Source organism: Melopsittacus undulatus, chromosome 2, assembly GCF_012275295.1.
Source record: "Melopsittacus undulatus isolate bMelUnd1 chromosome 2, bMelUnd1.mat.Z, whole genome shotgun sequence".
In the NCBI taxonomy this organism is placed as follows: domain Eukaryota; kingdom Metazoa; phylum Chordata; class Aves; order Psittaciformes; family Psittaculidae; genus Melopsittacus; species Melopsittacus undulatus.
Genome location: NC_047528.1, coordinates 94445170 through 94469300, shown reverse-complemented (window position 1 = coordinate 94469300; position 24131 = coordinate 94445170). Strand labels below are relative to the sequence as shown.

The window sequence follows — 24131 nt, the reverse complement described above, 5'->3', positions numbered from 1 at the left end:
GGTGGAGATGCTTGAGACTGCAGTTCACCCAGGCTTAAAAAGAAGACTACCAATAGTACTACCAGCTTCAGTATGAATTGAGCACTCCCACCAGGGCTGCTGGAGGGGACAGGAGGAACAAAAAGGAGTCCCAGTGAAGAAGCAGCCCTGCTTCACAAAACTCAACACTGGGAATTAGAACTACTGTTTATTCAGAGCCTGGGAGGAGAGGCAAGTAAGCATATGACCAAATGGCTGCTGTTTTCACCTAGTGTGATGATAACAACCGCAAAAGAGCAGGTTTCTCATCCTGGCATTACCATAGTGTAAGCTCTCACCATTTCTCCAGCATACAGGAAAAAAGAAAATGCTCATGCAAAACTCGTCTGGTCTGTACCAGCTTGGCACTGTCAAAGATAAATTAAGAATTCAGATTTTATCTTGCACGTCCTGACAGAACCTGATCACTCAAGAGCCGTCGCTGAGATGTATCCGCACCACCGCAGTTAAGTTTATCTGGGTTGACCGGTTTTAGTCACAACTCGTACATCACATCTCCTGACACAGCTCCTGCTGATAGCTCTTCCCTGCGGGAGGAACACACAACACCAACACATTGGGTGTTGCTCCTTTAATTAAGAGGGGGCAAAACCCATGAGGGATGGTAATCCTGGGGGATGACTCCCTTAGGGCTCAGGGTGTGATCCTCCATCCTGGGAAGAGATGGGCAGGGAGCACAAAGCCTTGCCACAGGGTGGGAAAAGCAACCGATCAGCAAATGTTTTTGAGAGGAAAAGCCAAAACTACCAAAAGTCAGGCTCAGATAGCTTCATGATGGAAAGCTGAAACCCATCAGCTCTGAGTGTGGCCTCAAAATAAAATGAATGCTTTGCCTTCATTTTCAGCAAGGGCATGGGGGAGCAAGGCATGTGAATCACCACATCTGAGGTATCTGAGGAGCAAAATTCAAAGAGTTGAAAATGTGCCAGTCAGCAGGAGTTTTGAATCTGCATCCCAAAACTATGAGAGAAGTGGTGCAAGCAACCACAGGGATATAGACAAGAATTTTTATATTAAAACCTGCGGATCAGGATCCTGCCTGGGACTGGAGAACAAGTGATCCCAGCAATGACATACCCATCTGTCTGGCCTCAACGGCACGCAAAGACTGGAGAGCACATCTGAGAGAGAGAACAGGGAAAAACATGGGAAGAAATGGGAAATTGAATAAAATGCAATACGGATTGTGGCATGTTACTCTGATCGATTTCTCCAACAAAATAACCCATCATCCAGGGGAGGAAAGCTAGGAGATATCTTTGCAGGAAACTACTAGTTAAGCTGAAGATGATGAAAATTGGCATAGCAATTGATATGCATAAGAATCTTTGCAAAGAGGTTGTGCTGAAAGGAGAATTATCTGGCTCAAGGGACCAGGTTTTATAATGTTTTCAATGATGACACGCAAAGAAAGAACTTTCTCCGTGATTTGTGCTGGTGGCACAGTCAGAAAAAGTCACAATACAAAGAGAGCTTTTGTCTCACATTGATCCCAGAGGACCACAAGCTCCCAATGTGATAAAAATGACCAAAAAAGTAAATGAAATCAAAAGATGCACCAAGCAAGACCTGCCCAGCAGAAACAGGAGTGAATGGTGACCTCATCTGGAATAACATACGCAATCCTAATCATCTGTGGCAAAGGTTAATGCAGGTCAGACTACCTTCAAGAAAAGCAAGGCAGACACAGTGAAGCATAGAGTTTCACCCTGAGAGGTGAAAACAACAAGACTGTCTCATGTGGCAAAACAGAAGGCTGCAAAAGGACATGATTTATGAAAAGGGTAGGTTAAAAAAATAATAAATTCAAATAGTTGTATTCATAGTAATTTCTTCCTGACAATACAAGCAAGGCAAGGTTACAGTGGACTGTGCCTTCCTCCCTCTCCCTCTCTCCTTTGCAAATGTCCTCAGGTCTGGCAGCAGTCCCAAGTACCTGGCTCCAGCAAGGCCTTCATAAAAGCAGCCAGCCCCCAGCATGTGCTTGGGATCTCCCAGGACAAGACAGACGTACAGCAGGCAAGTTCCCACCATCCCAGTGTGACTGGTGATGGTTCCGGGAGCTGCAGGAGCAAGCCAGGGTGATTGCTCTCTCAGACACGTTTCAGAGGACAAGGATTGAAGACTGTACAAGTTTTGCACAATGATTTCTCTTAGACAGATTGAACTTTGCCTCTAGAATAACAAAACTGCAGTCAAATGGGACACAAGCATATAGCAAAGAGGCATCATTGTGCAACTGAGCAACCCCAGCGTACCTGCTGAGTTGGCTTGTTCAGGAGACAGTTATTGCTCTGGATTTCTTGAACTGACCAGCCTTGGTGTGATCCATGGACTGCAGTTGCATCAAGGGAGAGAGCTCAACCTTTCAAAAGATGTGAAACTCACACTGTTCCTGAGCAGTATGAAAAAAGTAACTTATTGATGCTGCTGGACTAATGTTCCATAGCTTGGCAGGCACAGGAGTTGGTTCAAATCCTCCTCTGGCTTGCAAACTGTGGTCAATAAATGTAAAATGTTGTTGCTGGCACACATAAGCTACCTGTAATTAGTGCAAAGCCAGCACTGCCAGATAACCAGCTGTGGGTCTTGTACCTTTTTGCTCCTGACATCCTGCAGAGCAGACTGCCAAATAGAGCATCGGTTTTCTTCTTCTTCTGAAAACAATTCAAAAGTATGATCAGAAAAGGGGCAAGGAGAAGTGCTCCAAATCCTAGGTGGGAATTTTCCAGCACCAGGCTCTCTCTTTTTCTTAGTGCCCCAACATTTAAATATTATATGAAAAACATAAGCAACTACTTTACAAGACAAACTGAGGACAACTGTTCCAAGAGCATCTCTGTAGCGTAAGTAACTCAAGAAAGCCTCCTATGAAGGTGCCTTCCACAGAGAGGTGTACCATAGGGATTTTAGGCTTGCCAGGGGACTTTCATCTGAATTTCCCTTGTTTTGGAGGAGTGACATCCTCTTGGGTATAGATTAGAAAGCAGCATGCGGGTGCATGTGCATTTGAAGGGGTGAGGGTGGGGAAGCCACTCTTTTCTATTTTATTGGTCTATGTGGAAAATTCAGTTTTCAGCTGAAAATACTGAATAAGTTTAAGTCAAATCCATAGTCACAGTGATTGCTCACAGCCTCCAATCCTGCCACGTGTCTGCCTAATCTCACCTGGGAGCTCCAATGAAGCAGTATCACTTGACTATGGCCCTCCAGCAGCTTATAACCAGCTCCAAAGTTTAACTGTCCCAAACTCAGAAACCACATTTCAGTGAATAAACCATTCACCAGAAAAGAAAAATTGATTGCCTAGCCTGAAGTGAAACATTACTGGAAAGTCACCCAGCAGAGCTATTTATTAGAGAGAGCGCTACAGATGCTGCCCGACTGAAGCACAACCAGAGTGTTGGTGGAAAAGTGCTTACTGTCAGTTCTGGTTCAATGCCTTTTTGATAAAAGAAGGTCACTAATAAAATGTTCTGCCTTAATATTTATCAGAAGAGTATTTTTCTTACCTGTAGCAGTTACTGTGGGGTATAGTCACAGAAACGAAACATTATACAGTGCTAAAGTATTAAGTGGGATTTTTTTAGGAATTCTGAAGTACATTAGAAATGCAAACTTCTAACAAAACAATAGCTGTACTTCTTCAGAAATGCTGGGTTGATGAAATATCAGCCACACTGTCAAATGAAGACACAGTAAATCTACACAGCACTTGATATTTTCAGCAGTAGTAAATGTCATTCCATCATTTCAACGCTTCATGTTGGTATGTGGCTCAAAATAGTCCTAAGAGAAAATAACCCGTTTCCTCTTTAAATTTAAAGAGTAGTAGATGATTTTAGTAGCTGAGAAAGCTACTGATATTTTCTGTGGCATCATTCCCGGCCCAAATGAAAATAAAAATTGCAGTAAATGTGCACACAGTGTATTTGTAGACACACTGACCATATTCACCTATGCCCGCAATACAAGCGAATTATTCACAACAGTTCCTGAGCTCCCGTGAAAGGCATCTGCCCGACAAATGGAGTGATCTCCAAGCTGCAGGAAAGACCATACTTTCCCAATAATTTCCCAGCACCATTTCTGTCCGTATGCACACAGCCCCTTCTGTGTTACTGGATAAAGTAATTTTTATTCAAATGGGTGTTAAAAATAATATCAGCGAGCCTGAATTTCAGTCCTCTTGAAAACCATGTTTTCTCCCTCCTCCACTCTGGCTAAAGCCACCAGGAGACATGACTCTCCCATGCCTTGCACTCCACCAGCAGCCACAGCCTCACCACATCTCCACACTGATGCTACAGACCTAGGGCAGAAAAAGTAACTTATTTTTTGCAGCAAGTGGATATACTTCAAAGAGAAATAGGAGACTACTGCCATTTTGAAGTGGAATTTTAAAGGGAAGCCCTTTAAAGAGGGGCCGAAAGAGAGTAGCAAAGGACACCTTTACAGTTAAGCTAAACAAAGACTCCTTGGTTTGCAGTACTGCACCAGCCTTTCACCTCTTTTTGGAAGACAATATTCTTTGTGCTAGTTCAGAGGTCTTTACCATTGAAGTTTTCACATTGCTAGTACAGAGTCTGCCTTAGAGATGCTCTGGTGATCTCTGGATGTTTTGCCATCAGAGACAGTCTTCCCATCTTAAAGGATCACCTGATCACTCAGCACTTATGGGCTGCACATCCTTTCAAATCACCCACAAGTGAAATCAAAATATTTCAAATGCAATTCCCTCCTCCAGTTGTTTACTTGGGTTTTTCCCACCACTCATCAAAGCAAACATACCTACATGAAAAGAGGAGGAGGAGGAAAGAAAGCTAGTATTTTGCACTTCATCATTTACAGTTTTCAACCAGCGCCTACAAAAATCTTTATCCAAAAGTTATCCCCTATACATTAAAGGAGGAAAGACTCTGTGCTGTGCAGGAATATAAGCACAGGCTCAAAATTGAGGCCAGACCTATGTTACAAATACTTGCCAACACAGCTATGTCAGTCACAAATTTGATGGAGCATGACCTCTGATTATGCCTGCAGAGACCACTGCATACAGTTATAGGAGCAAAATTGTGACATGACTTATAGTAACACTTCTTTTTTCCCCAAAGAAAAGCAAGCTTAGAATAAGCTCTTCCAGCAAAAGCACTGTTTTGTTGGCATAAGCGCCAGCCACATCAAGAAGGCTTTGTACCACTGCAAGGAGGCCAGGCTGGTGCACCACACCAGCAATGAGCTCTTAATGCATATCTGGCCTTGTTGCACCCCACTTCTGCACCTGCCCTCAGTGACACAATGTCTTTCTTCATTCCTCCACTAGCCCTGCTGCTCTCAGCTTCTGGGAGGGGAAAGTCATTCTTTTCTGCATTGGCCCCTGTTGTGTAAAACCTGGGCTGCTCCCAGCAGGCTCTGATCATTGCAACACATAGCAGCACAAACGCTCTCCTTTTTGCCACACTGCAGCAAATTGCTTCTCATCTGTGAGCATCTGGCTGCACCAAGGGTGGGCTGAAACTTCAGGTCTGTCAGGGGAAGAAAAAGGGTCTCCCTCCGCCGTGATGACGCCACCCTTTTCTTCAAGAAGCTGTCGAGCTCACGCATATTGGTCTCACTCGGAACAAGCCACCATGTGAGCGAGCCAGCAAGCCTCCCTCCCACCTTCAGAAATAACAGCTCTCTTCCACACCTCGCCCAAAAGCCTCAGCAAAATGGGTGAAAAATTAATTCAGTGGACTGTGGGAACTGGGGGTGTTTAGTCTGGAGAAGAGGAGGCTCAGGGGAGACCTTATTGCTCTCTACAACTACCTGAAAGGAGGATGGAACGAGGAGGTGGCTGGTCTCTTCTCCAAGGTAGCAAGTGATAGGACAAGAGGAAACAGCCTCGAGCTGTGTCAGGAGAGGTTTAGATTGGATATTAGGAAAAATTTCTTCACCAAGAGGGTGCTCAGGCATTGGAACAGGCTGTCCAGGGAAGTGTCCCTAGAAGTGTTCACAAACCATGCAGATGAGGCCCTCACTAACATGGTTTAGTGGTGGACTTGGCAGTGCTGGGGTAATGGTTGGACTCGATGATCTTAAAGATCTTCTCCAACCTAGTTGATTCTATGATTCTATTTTCAGCACCTTTTTCATTGCCCTTCAATCCCCTCACCAGCCAGGCAGCACCTGTGCCTCTGAAACCGGCTCCCCTTGCCTCTCTCTCAGGGGATATCCCATCAGGGTTTGGCTGAGGGGAAGGTTTCTTTGCCACCTCCTCCCTTCCTCCTTGCTCTGGCCCAGAAGACTCAATAGCTCCAGTGAGGAGGATAAGGAGGAATCAAAGGCAGTGGCAGGCAGCACTGCTGCTCTCCCCAGCTGCCGCCTCCCAGGTAGCAGTGCCAGGGCAGCACATCTCACTTTCCCATTTGAAAAAGGCTGTCCTTCAAAGGAAGCTCACGGTAAGCATTTTGAAAACACCCTTGTTAACGTCCTATATATAACTTGTGGCAATACCTGAAATTCCCACCGCAGCTATGTTCAGGAAGGGTACAAAAAAGCAACCAAACACTCGTGTTCCTCTGCAAAATGGGTTCATTGCTTTAAACTTTTGAGAGCCCAGCAAAGACGGCACAGGCTTGAGAAAAATCACGCCCTCTTTCAGCCCATCTCACAGGCTATAGCATCCACTATACTGTCCTCCTGGTGACATCTGGGAGGTTGCAATTAGCAATACCTACCAGTACTTCTGTAACCTTATACAGCGCAGCCAAGAGTGAGCCCATTAACTGTGACATTTTTGTGGGAATTCTGTCAGTTCATTTGTTCCGGAGGCTTATATGTATAAAAGGTACAGAAACCTGATGGGCTTCCTTTGTTCGCAGTGTTTCAGACAGACTCGACAACTTTCAGCACTCGTTTCAGGTTTAGTAATCAGATTAATAATTATCTATATGGGTAGTAAATCCATTTTAAAAATAATAACATTTGAAGAGTAACAATGTTAAAAACAAAAGTGGCACTCCTCCAAACATCACCCAAAATCCCACTAAACCAATTAATATGCAGAATATTGTTTAGGCTGACCACTTATCAGCACAGTAGGTCACAAGGGGGAAGTAATTTAAACCAGCCGTGCCTGAAACAGTTTTGAAATGAAACAAATAAACTACTACAGCCACAACTGGAAATGTGGTTTGAGGCCAGCTTCCACCACCCCCATTTACCATTAGTTCTTCTTTACTCTGAAAAGTCCAAGTGATTTCATGTGATGGGGGAACAGAGCACAGACCTCATTCACAGGGATGAGATCATGGGGCAGGGAAAACGCCCTGTGCACTGCTGGCCTAGCAATTTAGGGGTCAACAGCAAGCACCATAGTGAGATTGGGGTGCAGATCCACAACACAGAGACAGGGATGAGCACCAGCACTGCTCATGGGTACCAGCGCTGCATGTGTGCCACAGGCAGAGGAAAAGAGGCAAACACCCCTCAATCACCTCACCCCTCTCCATCTCAAAACAGAGGCCACGCAGCAGCCGCTGCAGGAAAGGGCTGCAAAAAGAAGCCAGACATGAGGTTTGGCGTGTCTTATCTACGCCCAGCTGTGGGAAAGGAGGGAGGCACTCAATTATCACTTCTCACACAGGTTTTAACATGCCTGGACATATTCTCTGCCTCTTAAAACAAAAAAATAATTAAGCCATGGAAAGCAATGTATAATCACCTTTGCAGGGTACCTTTCCACTCCAGCTTGCAGCATCTGTACTCTTCCCAGCACAATGTCACTTGAGAAACATTTTACACAATGGGCACCTAGAACTTCTCAAGGGGAAAAAACTTACCCCAGCCTCACCACCAAATTAGGAGCAGGCCTTTGCTGACGGCTCCCATACCAACAAGGAAAGATGCCCCATTGGAGGTTGAACACAGAGGTGAAATTAAGAAACGTAAGTGCTAGTTTACACAAGAGATGCAGGAAGCTCTGGCTGAATGTTCAGCCAAGTGCATCCCAGGCTGCTGGGTTCAGGCTTTCAGTCAAACAAGTGTTGCAGGGCCTGGCAGCAGCACACACATAACATGCTGAGACAATTTTTTAGCATCTACTGAAATGCAGAAAGGCTCTACATGGCCTGCTCTAACCAATACTGTAACATGGAGGTGCAGACACTGGCAGGGAAAAACCTTCACAAGAATAGTTCAGTTGTGGGCAGGCAGAAAGCCACCCCAGCCCTCTGCCAAGTAATGCAAGCACATCTCTCAAAGCCATTCATAAAAGCTGGTGCTCAACTTGAGGCACAAAGCATTGAGAAAAACCTCAGACCATGAGGCAGCTAACATGATCTAGAACATCAGAATGGGAGGGGAAGAGAAAGGGATTGCACTTAATCTTCCTAATGAGCAAAAAGGCTGGGAAAACTCTAGGAAGGTTTTGTACAGGGATTTATAGGTGCTCACAGGAGCTCAGCAAGGTTAATAATCTGCTCTTCTTACAATGCCGCACATAAATCCGCAACTTTAGGGCACGAGGCCAACTTTGTAAGTTTATGCTCAATAGTTCCATTTTAATCTTCCTCCTTACAGACTGACTTCCAACTGCATTTTGAAAAGGAAACGAGTCCAATACTTGTCTTAACAAGCGAGCAACACCTGCTCCAGCGCTTCTGGTCTTACTGTATTGTTTTGTTGCTTAAAGCCCAAGCTAACAGGCTTAGGGGAAAAAAAGGCCCATGACCAGTTTCAGGAATAAGAGGAGAGAAAAAGACTTCATTCATGCCTTTGCTTTCCGGAAACTTATTCTGACATTTCTCTGTCAATACATCATGAAAAATGCTGAAAATGTAAACACAGGCAAGATGGTGTTTCAAAGGGAAAAGGTACAGCCCTGCTCCCGGTTTCTTGTGATCAGGCCTACATTCTGGGATATTTCTCCATCAAGAGACCTTTTTACTGGAACTTTTAACAAGCAGGGAAAACAGAACAGCATCCCACTTGCCAAGAGTAATTGTTTATGCAAGATTTCCAGAATCCATCTTCTTTTCCCCCACAGAAAACTGATGTCCACTCACAGGGAAGATATTTAAACACTATAATATGAGACTTGAGCAAAGCTCAGCACTGCTGTAATGCAAATTGGCTCCCACCAGACTCAAGGGATGTTTTTATATGAACACTCACATGACTGAACTTAAGTATTATCCCACAGCGATGCACCATGGTCATTATTTCAGATATCACCCCGACAAGCAACTATTAAGGGAAACAAGATTAAAAAATTATGCAGAATTCCAGACAGAATTAACCCATAATTCAAGTGAACAGCTGGAAGTACAGATCAACATAAAGCAAGGATTGCTTGCATGCCTATCAGCAACAAAGCCATCCCCAAGTTAACATTTTTTCCAGGGAACTTTCAGATGAAGATTAATGGAGACATGAGGACAGCTCTCAGTTTAACCTGTCAGCCAGTGACTTCAGACTAAATTGAGTTATGAATTGTTGATCCCATAAGAACACTACTTAGACATTTTCTTTTAGTGTACATTGCTTAAGATGCTATCCATCAAAATGAAACAGAAAAGTATTGTTTGTCTGCCATGCATGATTTTGCCCAATTCATTCATTAAGGGAGTTTAAGGGAAATATTCAGAAGAATGCCACATGATGTGAACAGCTAAGTAAGATGTCCCAGTGTACATGTTTTCTAACTTAGCCTGTATGTAAGTCAAGCATTAAATAACAGTGAACACAGTTCTTAGTACTAACATAAACTGGTTAGTAATTTTATGCTAGTAAGCATAAAATTTGTTGTTAATTTGGTTGATTCCTTTGCTGTGCCAAGTGCAACAGGTTGATAAATTCCTGCAGAAAGAATGTCATTCACAAGGACTATTCTTGCACTACCTGGAGGGATGCAAGTGACAACTGGAAACACTAGAGCCATCCTAGCCCATGACACAGGAGTGGTATCTCAAGCCCACCTGTTCAAAAGCCCTGGTAGCCTGTCCAGTGGGTTTTGAGCCATGGTCTCTGCAGCAGCCCATGGGAATCCAGGAGATAAGGGAGAGCGTGACCACAGCTGTAACAGAACACAGCACACTGCCCACTGACTACTTCTGAAGGATTCACACCTCTGCTGGAACAGTTGTTAGGGATGCACTGACCAAAAGATGTTGAAAGCCACTGCACAGAAGCACAGCCTGTGTGCACTGGAATGGGTCTGAATTTGCATATAGAGAAAAATAAATCAGGATAAAACAAATTCAATTATCATGATAGCTAACTTTAAATTTTAATTTAGCTGACATGATACCAAACATGACATCCTAGACTAGATTGACCATGATGTGATTGATGTCACACAAACTAACTTGATGCTTCAGCATCAGGCTTAAATACATTAATATGTTTAGACCAACTTTAAGTAATATCTCAAAATTCCACCAACGTTTTCCTAATCCATTTAGATGAAGAAATGTCAATGCAATAGCTATCCAGCTTTTCCAAGGAGATTACAGTGCCTTTCATGAAACAAGCCAGGAAGCAATTCTACATTCCAAGTTGGTAAACAGAATTAGATTTAGAATCAGAAGAGTAATAATTTCATTTTTCATAAGGGAAAATGGCAGAAATAATTAAAAACTAATAATTGTGATAGAAGCCTAGCTGAAACATTTGTTGATTTTAAATTAAAATGATCCTGTGTTGGACTAACAGTGAGTTGCAATTAGAATATTTTCAACACTCTCTTAATAAAAATAGCACTCAAATTTATGGCATTTTTAATTAAAACAACAACCTACAGGACTTGGAAGAAAAACCTGGTACAGCCTTACGGATTACTCTGCTGCAAAGAAAAACACTGAGGTATTAACCCCATCAGGAAGATCTAAAAGAATCTCATCATATCATTCAAGTTCAAAATACTACAAATCTAAAATTTTACTAGCACAAATTTCAGACGATGCAGTATTTTCTCCTTTCCCCTCACTCTTACATTTCATGATTTCATTACACTCTCTTAATCTTTTCACCTATTAGCAAGGGATCACAAACACCACGAGGAGGGCTAGTTAGGGTGCGGCAGCTAAAACCATCCCCATGGGTGTACCCAAGTGCACTGCTGTGACTTTAATGCGGGTGAACAGGCTGAGCTGTACAGCTTAACGCCCTGTTGCACCATTGCTGCTGCAGGGGTGGTAGCTCCTAAATGAGGACCAGTACGGATGGCCGTGGGCAGTCAGTGACTCAGTGCCCAGTTTAATTTGCTATTACAGAAGACAACACCCTCAGCTACCTTTTCTCCTGCACTCCATACACAGCTGCTGCCCCAGCCAGATCCCTATGGCCCTGTGGCTATGCCAGTGCACAACCCAAACTCTCCTAGGCTGGTGGGAGCTTTAAGGGCATGGAGAAACCTAAACTCTGGTCCCCATATAAACTTTTCAGCAATAAACCCCCCAAAAAGTCAGTTCTACTGTGATTCTGCAGAGACAGATACAGTGATGTACTCTAGGTTACCCTGCTCTTGCAGGGGGGTTGGACTAGATGATCTTTCGAGGTCCCTTCCAACCCTTAGGATTCTGTGATTCTGTGTGATACCAATGTACAGGTGATCTTTGCTGCTGCAGCTGAATCACCTTTGCACAGGAAAATAACTCCATTGATTGTCTTGGTAAGACCAAAACCAATCATGCTGAAGGAGGTGAGGGAAACCTTACCACAAGCAGGGAAACTTATCTGGGAAGCCAACAGACCTCCAGACACTTCCAGAGGGATGCAGCACTGGCTCAGCCCCCTGAGCATCCTCACGACTTCAGGAGTTGGCTGCCCAACTCCAACAGCACACTCCAATGTGCATACTCATCCCTATTGACAGTACAAAGAAAATGGCTATCTGCATGGGCCTGTGAGAAGCTGGAACCATAAATGGTCATTTAGTCAAAAAACTCTACTCAGTTTCTATATGAGCTCATGATAATCCAGCCCAGACATGTGATCTGTATGTCTCATGCTCTTAGGGATCAAGCTCTTCACATACATTTACGTTTAATCCTTTGAGCACTATTACAATGTCATAAGAAAATAAAACAACAGCTTTCAAGTGCAGCTATTGAGATAATCACATTCAGCCAGAAACAATCAGAAAGCCCGAGTCCTCAAATCCACGATTCACAGTGAAACAGCTAATGCTTACAGGTAGCACTTTGATCATATTCTGTACTGCGGAGTAAATTCAACAATATTGTACAATGCTGTCCCATTGGGTAGACCTATTTTCTGTGATTAGCCTGATGAAACAACCCGCAGTACTTACATCAGGCACACTCAAGTTCCTATTATTTTCTTTACACTTAGCACTGCCACTTATTTTCACTTCTCCAGCAAGAGTTTCAGAGAACAGTCAGATTAGATGCATGGGGGATGTTTTTCAAAGACGGGCATGTGCCTCTAGAGCTAAGGCCCCTTTTTTCCTAAGTTTTTAGATTGTAGAGGATTCTGTTCAATTGCAAGCCAGGAATTTTGGCGTGCAGCACTCAGGGTTTCTGACAGGTTTATTTATTTATTCAATCACAAAGCTTAAGCAAAGGCTGTATTTTATAGCGAAGGTACTAGATTAGGGCACCACTTTCAAACTTAATTCCATGGATTCACAGGCAAGTATCTTAAATCTCCCTGCATCTCAAATCTCTTTTTACAGATGGGGAAATTGCTTTCCTGCATCACTGAAATAAGGTCAGAATAAAACCATTTATATAAGTGAGGTACTCGAGCAGGTGACATGGTGGTAACAAACATCTAGTTAGACAGAAGGGACTGTGCTCAACACCACAGAATTTCATCTAAGCATCAAAAACACATCACTTTGCTGCACATAAAAAGCCTCTCTAAAATTAAGGGAAAGGAATCATGGCCCTGCCCATGGCAAGGGGTTTGGAACTAAATGATCTTTAAGGTCTCCTCCAGCCCAAACCATTCTCTGAGATTCTATGTGCACCTCCTTAAGAGATGACCAGAATTAGTCTGATATAATAGATTTGTGGGACCCACAGCATTACTTTGAGATAATGTGACAAAAACTGCAGATCAGGCACGGTGTAATATGAACCCCTGGCCTCCAACATTCACTCATTAGGCTCAAAAGGGAAGGTCGGACACAGACAATTCTCTTATTGCTCTGTCAATTTTACTAAGAGAGACCCTAAACATGAAATTTGTCCCAGCATTAGCAATAAAAGATTTGTTTCGTTTTCCAACATCCCAAACTTCTGCCTCTCAAAAGCTCGGGCTGGGAGCCTCACTGAGCTCTAGGAGCAGTGGGTTCAGCCTTGAGCACCTGCAGGCTTGAACCAGCCAACCACCCCAGCTTCTGAGAGCCCTTTGAGTGGGAAGCTGGGGAAGCAGGTGAGCAGAGAGGTTGGATGGGCCTCCACACAAAAGTATTGATTTCCAAGACTTCTGGAGAATTTTGCTAGAAAACTCACAGCAACAAGTTTTGGTACCATCTGGTGCAAAGAGGATAGCATAAAGCAAGCGCTGCCAAGAAGGCATGAAGTTGCTGCCTCTCCCTTCTGTACCAAATTCTGAGTAACAGTAAGACGTGACTAACATCCTTTTTTCAGATTGCAGCAAGCAAGAAAATTTGTTGCCATTTAGAGAATGAATCAGTAGTTCTGGGAGGAATAAAACCTTCTAAAAGCTTTTATCTTCCCATATTCAAATGTACTTCCTTTTTAAAGAAAATCTGATAGAAGTGTAACTTTAAACACCTGCTGAAAATGCTGTAATCCTTAATTCCTTCTCATCAGTATCACACACTGTCAAAACCACTTCTCTGTTGGATTTTACTTCTCTCTCTGAATAACCTAGGACCAAAACATGTTACAGATAAGGCAGTGGAAGCAACAGGTGGGAAGAGGTTTTGAAAATCTGATGCTGCTCTCTTAAGTGACTCATTTTGGGGTTCAACGAGCAAAAAAGTGCATTAAACTTTAAAGAGATTCTTGTACAGAAATAGCTGTCCACAGCTGGCTGGTCTCGGTAAGTTTGAAGTGAGGTGTACACTCTGATGAGCAGGTTCAAGATTGCTCTTCAAAAGCTGGCTATCTGCAGCTCGCCTGTAATCTTGTCTAAATTACAGGCAAGCTGAGGATGGCCAGCTGTGCTTCTCCCAAACTGTGCCATCTCGGGCAACACGGGCTTTGGAACCACTTCAAAAACAGGATGATAGACCCGCAAGCTTCGGATAAGCACAGCAAAGTTGGAGCAGGCTCTGGTGCCAACCAGGATCCATGGGAAATCCTGGAGGTCAGGGTAGGACCCCATCTCAGTGCAAGGGTGCACGTATTTACTGGGTCTGGCAGGCAGGTCTACATGCTGGAAATGAGCTCAGCTGAACCCAAATCTGACTCCAAAGGCAAATTCCTCAGACTTCTTGTTCCTCTTGCATAAGAACAACAGCTCTAGGCTAAAACAACTTGGGGTAAGGGGTAAATGTGCAAACTATATTCAATAAGTATCAGAAAATCTTTGTAAATGTTCCCGAATCCACAAGATCTGTGTTTGTGAGGAGCCACTTTCCTTTACAGAGGCAATAAAGCACCTGAAGTGTGGGCAAGCCACTGGTGGCAGGAACGGATCTCAACTCCAGCCACCAGACTACACTCCCTGCTGAAGCAGCCCGCTTTCATCTCCTCAGAAAATCAACACTGAAACCAACTTAAAAGTAAAGCCTTTGGTGGGGGAAGGGAATCCAGCAAAGCCCTGAAATGCAGATCAGGAACCTGAAGGTTTACTTGCGTAACCTCACTCAGTACATTTAAGTTACTGTCACGTGTTTGTCTCATGAGCACACGGCTCTGTGTCCCCCAAAAAGACTGAAGCTAAACAGCTGCCCTCTAAACCTTCAGCTAACAACAGACTCCACTGGCACCTCCAGAAGGAAAGCTAGTCTCCAAGGAATAAGTTGTGTACAGTTCTGGTGTCCTCAACATCAAAAGGACATGGAACTGTTGGAACAAGTCCAGAGGAGGGCCACGAGGATGATCAGGGGACTGGAGCAGCTCCCATATGAAGACAGGCTGAGAAAGTTGGGGCTGTTCAGCCTGGAGAAGAGAAGGCTGCGTGGAGACCTCATAGCAGCCTTCCAGTATCTGAAGGGGGCCTACAGGGATGCTGGGGAGGGACTCTTCATTAGGGACTGTAGTGACAGGACAAGGGGTAACGGGTTAAAACTTAAACAGGGGAAGTTTAGATTGGATATAAGGAGGAAGTTCTTTACTGTTAGGGTGGTGAGGTGCTGGAATGGGTTGCCCAGGGAGGTTCTGAATGCTCCATCCCTGGCAGGGTTCAAGGCCAGGTTGGACAGAGCCTTGGGTGACATGGTTTAGTGTGAGGTGTCCCTGCCCATGGCAGGGGGGTTGGAACTGAATGATCTTAAGGTCCTTTCCAACCCTAACTATTCTATGATTCTGTGATTCTATGATCCCTGGATAGCAACTTCATAGCTCTCTGCTACTCCATGTCAACCACATACTACAATGTCCTCAACCTTTTATTATCATGCCATCTCCATAGCTCTGCACATTTCAGTATATAGGATGTTATTTTTTTATCTCAATAGATTTATTTACAATTTTGCCTGCCTGACCACTCACTGCTGCCTGGGAGCTGTGGTTTTACTGGGCTCCTTCAAAGACTTCAACATTTTTTCCCCTGCACATTGGTACTCGGCCTCAAACAAACATTTGTTAGAGCGCTTCACTCTTTACTTTCACAAGACACATTTCTCTGATGTTGCTGAGTTATGCAAAAATAGCATGCTCCCCTGGCATGCTTCCTATACGTTTGCAAGTTGTTCTATCTGTGTTTCATACACACAAGGGGCATGTTCTCTGGAAACGTTTTTCTTCTGAGATACCATCGATGCCAATCACCTCCTGATCATGGACCCTGCTGTACTTACACTGCAGTTGCACCTGAAAGCTCCAGCATGGACTGAAACCAGAGCTCCCAGCTGCTTTGCAGCCACACAATGATATGTGATCCTTGGTCCAGGGGCTCATACAAAGCTGTAGCTGTTTTCCCTTATCATTGCAAACTCAGGCTTGTCAGTTATTTCGCTGCCATTTATTTGGTGCTGGCAATACTATGCCTCATGCAATGCGGCAGTACCAGCTCCCATTTCACATGGCACCTAATTGGGGAAGCCAGCCCACACCATTCAACAACAGAGACCAAGTTCTCAACAGGTATAAAGTGGCTCAGCCTCCTGTTTTCAAGGAGGATTAACCAATGCACATCCAAAGAGACTCCAGCCCTTGCAGCATTGGCCAATATGTCTGATGCAGATAGACCAGTCCCTATTTCTATGCCTCTTTCCTTGAGCCCCATCCCAAATCCTTGTATTTCCCCACAGTATATTCACTGTCAGCTTCTCCCTGATCCTTACCAAATATCTCTCCCTGAAAAAGGAGGTCCCAACAAGGACATCTGGAAGGTCCTCAGAAGCACAAGGTTTCTTTGTTAGGTTTGAAGCCATGTGAGCCTCAACAAGGCAGCAGGCCAACCTCCCCAAAGCCTCTATTTCCAAATAATCCTGCCCCCTCTCCCAAAGATGCAACCCCAGCACCCCCAGCCCTGCAGACATTCATACTCTTAGAGCAACATTCCTAAAAAAAAGCCTTGATTTCTTTCTTTCACTTGCCCAGAAGCATAAATCACAAGCTAACTGTGGTAGGTACTGTGGTTTTATCATGCTCCCAGACAGCCGTGCTCTGCTTATTCCTGGCATTACTTAATGTTATTTCGAAATACAGGCTCCAGCTGCTTGAGTACCTATGTGGATGTGCAGCTTTGCCATTCTCCAGCCTCAGCCCCCTGATGCAAAAAGGCTGTAGGCCCCATTCCACCAAAGAGGCACTGGCTGTATCCTGGCCAGAGGACAGTGCATGTTGCCACCTGCTCCAGCAAGGCAAGGCAACGGGCTCCTAGGACACTGCCAAGTGACCCAAAGTCTTTGTGAAGCTCTCGATATTTATACAGATTTATGAAGTCCAGGTGGCCCAAAACAACTGACTGCTTCTATTTCCTACTCAAAAAGTCTCCTACCATTCCTTTTAATTTCCCTTTAAAATTAAAAACCAAACATAAATTCCAAACTTGCTCAGGTAACTACGTCAAGCATAAATACCTGTTTTAAACAGTAAACAGGAGCTGAAATGTCATGCATTCATTCAGATGCCTCCAGGAATGACAGCTTGAAGGAACATATCAAACAGTCTGACTATCCAATTTTTTTAAGAAATATGCTAGTCAATTACAATGATTTATCATTCCACAATAAAGTACACACACAAAACGTGCTTCCTAGAAAAAGATTACCAAGCAATCATCCAGACGTTACTAAAGCATTAAGATTAATTTGCTTAAAAAGGAAAAAAATAAAAGCAGCAAGGAAATGACTCCTGGTGGCTTTTTTGTCATAAGTTTCATCCTGCAGCTTCCAACTGAATTGACTTTTGTATTCTGCCTCCAGTCTTACACCAAAGCTATGTGCATTTCTGGTGCCTACTGCTGCCTATGCTCACACCTCTTATGGCAGCGCCTCACTAACTCACTCTGGGATGCCATAAAAGTCAACAAAAATGCAAATTTCCTCCCACTTAAGGAAATAAAAAAAAATAAAAAAGGCATTTTCATTGTTGCAGTTGTGCAAAGGAAAAAAATAAGGCTCCTTTGTTACTGTTAAAAAAAGCACATTAGTCATTATTAACCAAAACAACCTTTGGCATGTATTACACATCACTTACAGTGAAAGTCATCAGACGCTTGGCAAAGGTTTTCAGTAACCACTTTAATTCGTTGCATAAACCTGCAGTGATCACTTAATAATCCCCCCCCCTCCAGGAAACCTGGGAGCAGTTAATGCTCCAAGTCCCGCAGCACCTGATGGGCAGGTTTTCTCTAGAACACCTTGTTGTGCTGCAGCATCCCTCCGGCTGCAAAGGGGCCTCATGAGAGGGTCCCCTCATCAGGAAAGGTGGGAAGCAATTCGCAAAGGGAAGTGAGCTGTCTTCCCATGCCTGAGGAGCAGTGGACGAAGCCAGCAGGCTCACTCACAGCCTCTGCTTTGTGTCTTCCAGGTTTTGCCAGCATTCATGCAAAACCGGGCACGGGCAAGGACGCGTCTGATCCCTTTGTTGATGAGACTTCAGCATCAAGACACAGCTTTCCCATGACTGGCATAACCCAAAAATCATCTTCTCAGACACTTGCCACGGGCATGGTGCTGGAGAGCAGCAGTCATACGGCTGCATTTAGACTCAGGTTGACCACTTGTGCTGAGGTTGGGAAGTTTATACCATGTGGTTGATGCCCTTCCAACATGCAACATTTGGAGGGTTTGGCAGTATTTAGCGTAATCGCATGCAGGGTGTTAAAACAATTTTTGCTTCTACCAGCTAGGCACAACAGCTAACATGCAGGAAATGTGCCTATCAAGCAGTGCTGTTCAAGTAAATTTTTGGCTTGTAGTAAGCATTAAATACTCCTTCTCCAGCACATCCCAGACCTTGATCAAAATCCATCCTTCCCCAACCAGGATTTGGTCCCCTTTCCTGCCTGGGTGCAGGGAGGCAGCAGCACCCAGCAGCCTCCCACCTCCCTTCCTGGTGGTGGCCTTGCGCAATGGGAAGTCTTTGTCTCCAATGTCTAAGGGCCTGGAGCACACTCTGTATATACCTTCCCCGCCCAGGTTAATGTAAACGAATAACAAAGCAATTTTCAGCTGGGAAGCAGACAGAAGAAGGTTTATTTGTCTTCCCTCCAACTTGAGGATTAGAGGGACTCACTGCAGGACCACAGAAAGCTGTTTGCTCACCTGGGAAAGTCACAACACGAGGTTCTCGGAGTGCTACAGCCATTTCTAACACGAGCTGTGAAGCCCCCTCTCACAGAAAGCCCAACTGCTGCCAGCATTATTTTCAGCAGCCAGAAGGCAATGTAGTGTATGGAAGAAGAGACTGACATCAGGGGCTCCGTCTGTCCTCCAAAACCAATGGAGGCAGGTATCAATGCAAAACCTACATGCTTCCCTTTTTCCCTCCCACCCCTGCTGTTTTATAGGCTTCCAAGCACTGTTTTCTGGCTTCGAACAAAGTGCTACAGTGAAGGTCTGGCAACTTCCCTGATTCATCCATCTGCAGCTATGACTTGTGGATGCCTTGCACTGCCTACTTCAGAGAGCTTTATCTGTGGAGGGGTCACCCTCAGCACCCAGGACAAACACCCAGATAGCTCCAGCACTACCTGAAAGAGACAATTCCCTAGGCACACAGGAAGTTTTGGCTTTGTGAGGCAAAATGCCAATGCAGCAGAACCAGCCACCTCTGCCAGGAAGTGCTGTGGTCCACCAGCCCCTGCCTGCCTTCCTAGCAGCTCTGTGGCAGTCACCATAAGCTAACACGCATCTGGGCAACAGCAGCACTGCAAGTGGTGATGCGGAGTTAAAAAAGAAACCAAGTACTGTTTCATAAGACAACACTATGCAAGTGCTGTTTATGTGCTTATTATCCAATATAAAAGCCCCTCAATAAGTGAGGTGCTTTCTCGCGCTAGTCACATGAAACTGAGTCCACCCATTCACAATTGATTGGAAGGGAAAATAGAAATGCAGAGCAACTTTCACAAGTTAATAAAAATGTTTCTGCTTCTTCAGAAACAAACACAACCATTCCCACCATCATGGCCACCCAGCAGCACCACTTCTATTCCCCTAGTCTGCAGAGAAGCACACCCACCATGGCTTTCACACATTCCTATGTCCACAAGTAATCCATATACCTGATCTTCTGACAGACCCAAACCCTTCCTGAAAACATTCCCCCCTCCAAATACTCATGCCATTACAGCAGCGTGTACATATGCAAGATGATCTGTGGTCAGGCTCAAGTCAGCTTGTGAAGGTACTGCTCATTAGCTGTAACTCAGGTCCACCTATGGTAACGCAAGGTAATGCAACTTATACCACTCTTGAGAAGCTGCACCATGGCACATTTGCTGTGCTCCTCCTAACAGCATGTACACACTTAGTTCCTGCAGCCCAGGTCATGCTTGGCAATTTATTAAACTCCATTAACATCACTGTGAGTTTGAGCTCTTAATTACCCTGTATTCTAGGCAATACTAGAAAATACAAGAGTTGAACCACTGCTGGTCTCATATGAGCTAACCTCCAACCTGCTCTTCGCTGCTGGGAAGACCACCAAAGGCAGAGAGAGAGAACTGGAACTGTTGTGGATGCTGGCAGCAGTGAGACCACTGTGGGCCGCATTGAGCCAAGGGTGGGTGCAGAGACCCTGCACAGGACCACAGCTACATGGCACCCCTCAGCCTGCACACACCCAGATACACGCACTGCCTAATGGGCACCCGGCTCCACCGCTGGCTACTCCTGGGATCATGCAATTTGCTGTATGAAGGCTTTTTAAGCTACCTGAGAACATCACATTCCAACTCTTATTGAAAGCGTAATTGGAAGTCTCAAAAAGCAATTACACTAAAAGCACTCTGCAGTGAATCAACTAACTACCCGTTTGCCCATAAGCCACAGCATCAGCCGATGGGGCTGTACTTCCAGGATACGTGCATGGAGCAGAGCACGGAGGGAGGCTTCACACATGGGAATAAGCCAACAGCTTTCCCCTGGAAAGAACTGGGGTTTGTTTGTTACCACAAACACTCACCCTTTCTCAAGTCCTTTGACACCATCCCACCAAGAAAGCAAACAAGCAGCAGATAGCAAGCCTGCTGAGCCAGGGAAAAAGGATGTTTGTGTTTGTTTACAATTCAATTATAACTTGAGATGTCGCAACCAATAAAAGGAAAAACTACATTCTGGTTCTAGAAACCCCTAAATCTTATGTGACCTATGCCTTGTGAGCACAATAAAAACATAAATATCTACATGATAACTTCCCTTTTTTCCCCCCTGCTTCTGCACTGTTTACAGCACAGCTGGGCTAATCCTATTTCCATTGCTCTGTATTCTGACCTCCTTAAACAACCCCATGCTAGGATGTTAAAACACTCTAATCTATAAATAATGTATTCCCCTCATCCACCAATGGATTACTGGGTCATAAAGCTCACTGCAACACACCACAGTTGCCTGTTTAACAAAATAATACTGAGAAAAATGTATCAGTAGAGAGTTGTCCTCTTTCTTGCCAAATTCTTTTAAAGATTTTACGCCCCCATTACTTTTGCATTGGAACTTTGGTTTTTAATCAATTGTTTAGGAGCTGGTATTTTATCCTAGTGACCTCTTTTTCCCCTCTCAAAGACCCTTTCCTTTTTTTTTTTTTGTGCTATTAATCCTCGCAGCATGGCAAAAGACCAGCACCAGCTAACTAATCTGAACCAAAATGAAGGGGGAGCAATAAAAGGCTGCCATACAGCACAGTGCCTCAATGTATACGATGAGGCCACACTTTAAGCCCAAGCCAATCTGTTGTCCCAAGCCAGGAGCTCCCATTTTTGTTACTCACACCCCCCCCCATACTCCTGACTTAGTTTCTAGTGGGAAGATGCTTGGACATTCACTGGACACCATGCTGGGCCACTCCAGGTCACTGATCCCACAGGAAACTATCGGTATGTTCCTTGGGTTTTGTTTTCAAACAACCATTACCTACAACTCAAGCCACAATATGCAACTTCATTTAAAGATACATGAATCTGGTCTGAAGACTGATGCCTAATAGGCTTGTTCCCACTGCTGCAATGGTGCAAAATCAATGACTCCTTGCTACCAATACCAGCAGGAATCCTACAAGTGATTTCCCAAAGCAAAAGCATAAAGCTCAAACAAACACTTAAGTGATGCAAATTTCCAGTTTTACAGATTTTTTTTCCAATAGGCATTCTGGAAAAATAAAGTGTTTCTGCCTCAAAACAAGTTGGAACCCTCTTGAAAACAGACCTGCACCCTCTAAAGAGCAGTTTCCCTAGGAAGCGTAAGCAGGCTTGCCACACTTCAGCACTTAATTCCTTAGCTCTATCTGCTGTGATTAACACAGCAATTTTCCACACATTTTTCATATGCACAGATCGCTTCTAACTCCAAAAGGACTGGGGAAAAATAAGAAACCCACCAACACCCACAAAACCTGCTTCCTTCGTTCCACTGCACTAATCACATGTGAAAACTGAAATCGTTCCTGCAATATGAAAACACCATCAAAGGAATTAATCGCTGCCTTGACAATGGGTTTCTGGTATGCTAAATGAAACGATTAAAGCACTAACATTTCCAACAGCTACAGTGTGACTTAATTCTCCCCAAAAGGTACACATTATACTTTGCTTCTGCACAGGAGTATTACTCATGGCTGATGTCTTGCAGCGCAGCTCTGAATCAGGTCTGAACCCTGCCCGTCAGAAAGCAAGCCCGTGCCCCTCAGGAAGCAGAAGCCATATCCAACATTCCTACAGCAGCCCTGAAGATTGCGGATCAGGATGGCAAGCCCAGAGAGGATGGCGAGCCGGCCCCTCAACAGCAGAGGAAGAGCAGAGCCAGGAGACAACGCTACCCCCTTGGTTATTAGCCCTAATGCTTAGTCACAGTAATTGCAGGGCCGGGGCTCTGTACTCACATTTCCTGTCACCAACCCAAGAATTAGGCAATTTAGATTTAAAGATAGTAACCAGTACATAAAACAACTTGGTAAGTGATCACAAAAGTAGCTAGGAGAAAAATGAGCAACTCAATACGGAAAAGGTTCCCCTAGCCCCTGCCTCTGCAGCGTTATCAGATCCCAGATGAGTGCAAGATCCCACCAAACCCAGCTTTCTCACCCTTACTGAAAAGCATGGCAGCATTGCCCATCGCAATGTTTCTGCTTTCCCCATCTCACAGAAACACCTAACAGAGCTCAATTCAAGTTGAAACCTTTCACGGGGCTCATTTTCAACAATTAAAGAGCATGGCAACCTGTAATTACTGAAAATAAAGCCAGACAGCAGGAGAAGGGAAACATCTTTAATAAGTAACACGATACTACATTTTCTCTCTTAGGGAATTTAAGTCCCCAGCTCCCATTCAATCAGTTTGAGCTTTCAGTGTCTGCAATGAATCTGGTGTGCTTCTGCTACCTGCGAGAAGCGCAAACTCTGCAAAAGCAAACAACACTTGATGATTTGATTAAATACGACCCAGAGAAAGCAGCACCTCCATCTGTGTTGGGGAAAGACAGAAATTAGGAGAGAAAAGCCTTACAGGGCTTCCTGGATGTCTTAGACAACACAACAACGCTACACCCCTCAAACACGTTTTCCCAGCTCTCATTCCCCCAGTCCAGCACACACAACACAAGCAAAAGTTAAGGTTGTTCATGAAGTAGCTTACCACTCATCATCAACAGCACAAACATCTTTGCCTGTTGTATTTCTCAAGCCCCAGCTGCCTGCAGCAGAAAGGAGGAAGCGCCAGCGTTTCATTCCCCTTCTGCTTCAGAGTGGGTGTAACTAGTTAAGTTTCATGCTAAGATGAGACGGGTCAATTGGGTGTGTTTGAAGGTTTGGGGTTTTGCCATCCCTCCCTCCTTCCCTCCCTCCCTCTCTTCTTCCCTCCCTCTCTTGATTAATTCCTCCCGTCACAGGCTTCAGACAAGCTGCCACTCAGCCCCGCTGGCTCCTGAAATCGGAATTCCTAAGGACACCCCTCCAGGGTGACTTTAACTCACCAGCCTGGCGTGCTGCGAGAGGAGCTAAGAGCTAAAATATTCAGTCAACCAACAGAGGCAACTTGCACATCAGCTACACATGAACCAGCTGTGCGGTCCCCTTCTTCGTACTGTGAGACTGCATCATCCTGGGCATTTCACTGCATTTTCAGGGAGCAATTCACCAGCAAGACATAAAATGAAAAACTTCTGACCTCCTCCGTGCCTTTTGCCACTGTCCTCGACTGCCTGATGTCCCAGAGGATTTCTCCCTGGGTACATATCTGGACAATGCTTCTGCAGAGGACATGCATTCAAAAGGCACAGGCAATTGCCTCCCACAGGTGCTAAAGTGTTTGCAGGATCAGGAACTACAGGGATTTAAAAATT

At 44.6% G+C, this 24131-nt stretch overlaps 1 protein-coding gene across 8 annotated transcripts in view; it reads right to left on the bottom strand.

The window, feature by feature from the left end:
• The window catches only part of TIAM1 (TIAM Rac1 associated GEF 1), a 154868-nt gene that overhangs the window by 95868 nt on the left and 34869 nt on the right, over positions 1 to 24131 (bottom strand). For 4 of the 8 annotated variants that reach the window (XM_031051464.2, XM_031051467.2, XM_005151645.3 and 1 more), the window contains exon 1: positions 23426 to 23541. The exons of 3 other annotated variants lie outside the window; for them this stretch is intronic. In XM_031051464.2, coding sequence (XP_030907324.2) covers positions 23426 to 23450 — 25 coding nt within the window. In that variant the 5' untranslated portion in view covers positions 23451 to 23541. Of the gene's footprint in view, positions 1 to 23425; positions 23542 to 24131 lie in introns of those variants that run through there. One more of the 8 variants, XM_031051465.2, reaches the window with a different exon arrangement.